Source organism: Crocuta crocuta, unplaced genomic scaffold (genome assembly GCF_008692635.1).
Source record: "Crocuta crocuta isolate KB4526 unplaced genomic scaffold, BGI_CrCroc_1.0 scaffold440, whole genome shotgun sequence".
NCBI classification, from domain to species: domain Eukaryota; kingdom Metazoa; phylum Chordata; class Mammalia; order Carnivora; family Hyaenidae; genus Crocuta; species Crocuta crocuta.
Genome location: NW_027527457.1, coordinates 446,372 through 452,271, shown reverse-complemented (window position 1 = coordinate 452,271; position 5,900 = coordinate 446,372). Strand labels below are relative to the sequence as shown.

Sequence of the window (5,900 nt, the reverse complement as noted above, 5' to 3'; positions counted from 1 at the left end):
CAACCAAGCAGTGAAGGAAGAGTGAGGAGAGGGGCCAGGAAGGGCTCCTGGCACAGGGGCGGGGAGCCCTTCCTCCGGCCCACGATCCCTGGGCTAATGGGACGGCCCACACAGGTGACAGAGAAGCCGCGTTTGACATGGGAAGTCGCCACCCCAGAGCCCGGGCTGGTCACGGAGTTCAGTAGGCGAGGGCTTGGAGGAAAGGAAGGAAGCAGGGCCTGCCCGACAGAGGAGCTGGTTCGGGGAAATGCTCAAAGGAGTAAGGCCACGGTCCGTTGCCTCCTTCCCTCCCTGTGCAGATGAGTGAGCGCCAGGTGTTCGAAGCCTCTGAGTTTGCCTTCCTCCTGGAAAACTGTAGCTCTTCCTATGACTACGGAGAAAACGAGAGTGACTCCTGCTGCGCCTCCCCGCCCTGCCCGCAGGACTTCAGCCTGAACTTCGACCGCACCTTCCTGCCGGCGCTGTACAGCCTCCTCTTTGTGTTGGGGCTGCTGGGCAATGGCGCGGTGGCGGCCGTGCTGCTGAGCCAGCGGGCAGCCCTGAGCAGCACCGACACCTTCCTGCTCCACCTGGCTGTGGCCGACGCGCTGCTGGTGCTGACCCTGCCCCTCTGGGCGGTGGACGCGTCCGTCCAGTGGGTCTTCGGATCTGGCCTTTGCAAAGTGGCCGGTGCCCTCTTCAACATCAACTTCTACGCGGGGGCCCTCCTGCTGGCCTGCATCAGCTTTGACCGCTACCTGAGCATCGTGCACGCCACCCAGCTGTACCGCCGGGGGCCCGGGGTCCGGGTGACCCTCACCTGTGTGGTTGTCTGGGGGCTCTGTCTGTTCTTTGCCATCCCGGACTTCATCTTCCTGTCGGCCAGCCGTGACGAGCGCCTCAACGCCACCCACTGTCAGTACAACTTCCCGCAGGTGGGCCGCACGGCTCTGCGGGTACTGCAGCTGGTGGCTGGTTTCCTGCTGCCCTTGCTGGTCATGGCCTACTGCTATGCCCGCATCCTGGCTGTGCTGCTGGTCTCCAGGGGCCAGCGGCGGCTGCGGGCCATGCGGCTAGTCGTGGTGGTGGTGGTGGCCTTCGCCCTCTGCTGGACCCCCTACCACCTGGTGGTGCTGGTGGACACCCTCATGGACTTGGAGGCCTTGTCCCGCAACTGTGGCCGAGAGAGCCGTGTGGACGTGGCCAAGTCGATCACCTCAGGCCTGGGCTACATGCACTGCTGCCTCAACCCACTGCTCTACGCCTTCGTGGGGGTCAAGTTCCGAGAGCGTATGTGGGTGTTACTTATGCGCCTGGGCTGCCCCGACCTGAGAGGGCAACAGCGGCAGCCATCATCTTTCCGCCGGGAGTCATCCTGGTCTGAGACCACAGAGGCCTCCTACTCCGGCTTGTGAAGCTGGGGGGCGGGGGGGTTGGCTCTCCTTTCGCCACGCAGCCTGACTGCCCCCATGTTCCACAGGCTCTTCCAGGCTCCTCCCTCCCTCTGCCCTTAGCCTCACTCCCCACACACACTCCCAGGATTCCCCAGAGGCAACCCCCTGGCTCTGGGGGCTACGCCGCTGCTGCTCCTTAGCTGCCAAGCCCCATTGCCACTTCAGAGGTGGCCACCGTGGGGCCCTTATTGCCTTGGCTGCCAGGAGCCCCTCTGCCCTTCTTATTCGGTAACTAAACCTTGTCCTTCCCCATGTTTGGGGAGCAGGAAGCCAGCAGCATAGTAGAAGCTGTCCCTATAGGGCCTTGACCCAGGCCTCCAACTCAGCAGCGACCGTAGCTGTGGTCCCCAAGGCCTCCGTATTTGCGCATGTTTATATTTTTATATCTAAACTTTCTGCTTAAAACTTTTCAATAAATGAGATTATCAGGATCAGGGTGTGTTAGCCGTGCATCATTTACATCCAGCCCTGCCCAGGCTCTGGGGATGCATTTCCTGTTTTTGCCTGGTCCCAGATCTACGCCCACCAATGTTGCTTGTGTTAACATCTGCATCTGCATCGAGCCCCCTCTCTGCCTTCTTTGGTATTCCTGTCACTCACAGAGAAGCACCTGGGTACATGGGTGTGGGCTAACAGTTCACTGGATGGCCGGACACTACTACTTAGGTATAATTTGGGGGAAGGGCCTTCAGAAATGATAGCAAAACCACAATGCTTCCCAGTATTGCAAGTGGTCCCAACTGGCTAGAGTGGAGGATTCAGGTGAGGGAAGGGTTGGAAATACTCAAAGTTGGTTTGGGATCAAGTGATGGTATCAGAAAGCCCAGCCAGACAGCCGTAGCCGTTATAAAGGGGAGAGGTGATGTGGACTCTTCCTCGGATAGTGACACGGGCCTGGACGAAAAGGACCAACGTTGGAGGACTGGCAGACAGTCATTTGCCCATGAGCCACCTGGAAGCACGGGTGGGCGATCGCAGAGGTGGACGCAAGTGGAGGAAAGGACAGAGCTCCCCGGAAGGGTAGGTGGCAAGGCTATGGAGTTAAGACCCTCCCTCTCAGGAGTAGAATCACTGCACCATCCGTTCCCCCGAATTAAGCCACCAACGTGCTAAGATCCAGTTTGGCACGTCAGCTGGGCCTTTGCGGAGACTGCAGGCGTGGCTGGAGGCGGGATCAGCAGGGAGGGACCCAGGGATTTTACCAGGGAAGCCTGCGCCACCTTGCACACACACCGGACCTCTCAGACGTGCGGTCAGCCTTCAGCATGCGGCCACTAAAAGACTCGAAGTGTCTGCGAACTGAAGGATGAAAGGAAGTAAAAGGGTGGAGCACATCTTGCCCATAAAAAGTATCTGTGATGCTAGACTAGTAAAGATGTTTGTGGGGGGCTGAGGAATGGGTCCTCAGGTGTCTCCCCTCAAATCCCCAGAACTTCTGTTACCTTACATGTAAAAAAGGTTGCTANAAAGTCGGACGCTTAACTGACTAAGCCACCCAGGCGCCCCAATGTTTGTTTATTTTTGAGAGAGAAACAGAGACAGAGCATGAGTGGGGGGGAGGGAGGGGATGGAGTGCAGAGAGAGAGGGTGACACAGAATCTGAAGCAGGCTCCAGGCTCTGAGCTATCAGCACAGAGCCCGACATGGGGCTCGAACTCATGAGCCGTGAGATCATGACCTGAGCTCAAGTTGGACGCTCAACCGACTGAGTCTCCTGAGCACTCCAAGCACCAGATTTCTGACCTCCAGAGCTGTTAAGAGAATACATTTGTGTGGTCTGAAGTCACTAAGCTTGGGGTCATTTGCCATGGCAGCAACAGGAAATGAATGCAACCTGGGCTTCATTCTGTACCCGTGGAAGTGCTTGCGGGCAGTCACGAAAGCCAGAGAAAACCCAGAACTGAGGATGCTCTTCCAGACACATTCTGGAGAGCTTCAGATGTGCAGGGTCTTGGACAAAAGACCTGAGGGTTTGTCCTGTGCTATAGGCACAGGCTGTCTACGAACAGACTCAGTTAACAAGTGTGAACTGCAGAAAACATTTTATTTATTTTATCTGATCAAGTTACACTGGCTTACATGGCTTTACTCAACATCAAGAACCACTGAATTCATGGAACACATTTGTCTCCTATTATAACAGGTCGCACCTGCCAGCGGCCTGGGTGGAGGGTCACCTTTGAATGTGGTTCACTTCCCAGAGGCATTCTCCTCTTCTCAACCTGCTACTCTCGAATACGCATTTCTCTTATTGCCTTTTGTTCTACACCTTGAAACTATGTTTCTCTTACTGTATCTTGCCCTTCGTCCTAATCTTAAAACTACGGTCTTAAGTCTTAACGCTATGGGTTTCTCTTACTGTATCTTATTCTAGGTCTTAATCTTAAAACTATGTGTTTCTCTAACTGTATTTTGTTCTAAGTCTTAAAACTATGGAGTGTAAGTAACACCCAAGGCAGACCCAAAGGGATTCTGAGTACCGTCAAGGGTACAGAAAGGTGAGCAACAGAATCCTCACTTAAGAACAGTCTGGTCTTAACACTGTCGGTTTCTCTTTTCATCCTAATCTTAAAACTGTGGTCTTAACACTATGGGTTTCTCTTACTGTATCTTATTCTCGGTCTTAATCTTAAACTATGTTTCTCTTACTGTATTTTGGTCCACGTCTTAAAACTATGGAGTGTAAGTAACACCCAAGGCAGACCCAAAGGGCTTCTGAGTACCATCAAGGGCACAGAATGCTGAGCAACAGAATCCTTAAGAACAGTCATCGCTAAAAGTATGAAGCTATAAAAATGCACTTAAATCCTAGTATTCACTGCAGAAACAAATGTTTTCTCAAACTTCTTAGCAGTGGAGAACTGAGCCCGCACAAGTACACTCTCAGATGACCTTAAGGATTTCGCTTGTGCTTAAGGGCATAATCCTTGCTCAGCTGTTTCATCACAGCGCCATGGGTTAGCCCTTCTGCTGACTTCCTAACCAGTCTATAATTCTCCTGCACATACTTAGCAAATGGTCTCACATGGGGTGCAAGAGGGGTCCCATCCTTACGAGTTGGTGGTAGCATGACCAGGGTCCCTTTGCACCTGGTACAGAGAAAGCGGTCGGTTTTCAAGGATTTGGTGTAGCGGCCGACTCTGAGAAGGAAAAGAGACACTACACAGTAAGGGGATCAGTCACTGTACCTCAGGGTCTTCTCAGAGCTGCTGGCTTGTGGACCCCAAGCAAGACTTTTTTGCACAGCTCCTCAGAGAGTGGGGCGCCAAGGCGCAGCAGCAGTCAGAGGTCGGCTCAAAGTAGGAGAGCGCGCAGGCAGAAGACACCAAAAGGGGTAGAGAAGTCTCACTTGTCAAAGCCAGCTGGCCACATACTTATTAACAAAATCACGGAGAGCTGGCCGGAGACCGTAGCAGAAACGGAACGGAGGAACGTCTGAGAGGCGAAGGGTCTCACCTGGCTTTGCACTGAGTGCATTCATAATGAATCTTGTAGTTAATCTTGTAGTTGTGGCAACGGGTGACCAGGGGCAGCTCCGGGTGCACCAGGTTCGATTTTTTGGCGTAAAACCTCCATGAGTCACCATGAGAGTCACGGACACCATCGATCAGCCAGGAGGCCGCGTGGCATACTTCATGGATCAAAGTATCCCGGAGGCGGTCTTGGAAGAGGGATGCAAAGAAAAGATGAGCGCTCACACCAATTCCGGGCAGCCTGCTACCCAGCCACCGCTAGACGCTCAGCCCCACTATACACAAAGCTGTCTTCTACAAGCGTACATGGGCAGGCGTGAGCGTTAGCTTCCCGGCATTCTGAAAGGGATGCTTCTCCCCTACTTAACTGACTTTGTTGCTGTCAGAGACAAGTCCTTTCGGGGCCACCCCAGCCCACTCATCTTTTTGGAGGGACGCTGCTGTTGCTCCAAATACACCCAGCCAAGACCTAGGTTACATTAGGTGGATGGGGTGGGGAACAGTGGCTATGACCTTGGGATTTGGTCAAGAGAAGCTCTGTGGACAAAATGGGATCTGAGCGGGCCCCCCCTGACGACTGACTGGCTTTACAACTTTGCAAGACTGCTCTAGGTGTGGTGAGAAATGTGAGCAAAGGACGAGGCCAGGAAGGTGCGTGGTGCTCTCTGAAAGGTGGTGTGAAGGCAGCTTTGCTGAAGCACAGGGCAAGCTAGCCTGGCCGAGCAGAGTGGGGGGTGGGCTGGGACGGCCTGGAAAGGAATGATGACAGGAAGGTCACTATGAAAATCCGGTGCTTGGTTAGCGACAGGGACCTTGAACCTCAGTTAGGAGGGAGCCAGCTGCAGCAAGAAAGTTACCCTAATGGAAAGATGGCCAAGTCAGTTACCCAGGGATGAGAAGACCTCTGACAATAATGTCCTCTGTGCAATGCACAGTAGGCCTATCTACCCAGGAATGGCAGGAGGAGCTGTGACACGGGCTGCCAGAAAACACC

At 54.0% G+C, this 5,900-nt stretch overlaps 2 protein-coding genes across 2 annotated transcripts in view; one reads left to right on the top strand and one right to left on the bottom strand.

Annotated features, from left to right (window-relative positions):
* Positions 1–1,857, top strand: part of CXCR3 (C-X-C motif chemokine receptor 3) — a 2,350-nt gene extending 493 nt beyond the window's left edge. The window contains exon 2 of the mRNA XM_077763418.1: positions 115–1,857. Within this exon, the coding sequence (XP_077619544.1) occupies positions 300–1,394 (1,095 nt within the window). The 5' untranslated portion in view covers positions 115–299 and the 3' untranslated portion in view covers positions 1,395–1,857. The remainder of the gene's footprint in view (positions 1–114) is intronic.
* A 1,603-nt stretch (positions 1,858–3,460) lies between these two features.
* Positions 3,461–5,900, bottom strand: part of GCNA (germ cell nuclear acidic peptidase) — an 11,177-nt gene continuing 8,737 nt past the window's right edge. Inside the window, exons 8-9 of the mRNA XM_077763193.1 lie at positions 4,890–5,094; positions 3,461–4,573 (exon numbers count right to left, since the gene is read on the bottom strand). Of these exons, the coding sequence (XP_077619319.1) occupies positions 4,327–4,573; positions 4,890–5,094 (452 nt within the window). The 3' untranslated portion in view covers positions 3,461–4,326. The remainder of the gene's footprint in view (positions 4,574–4,889; positions 5,095–5,900) is intronic.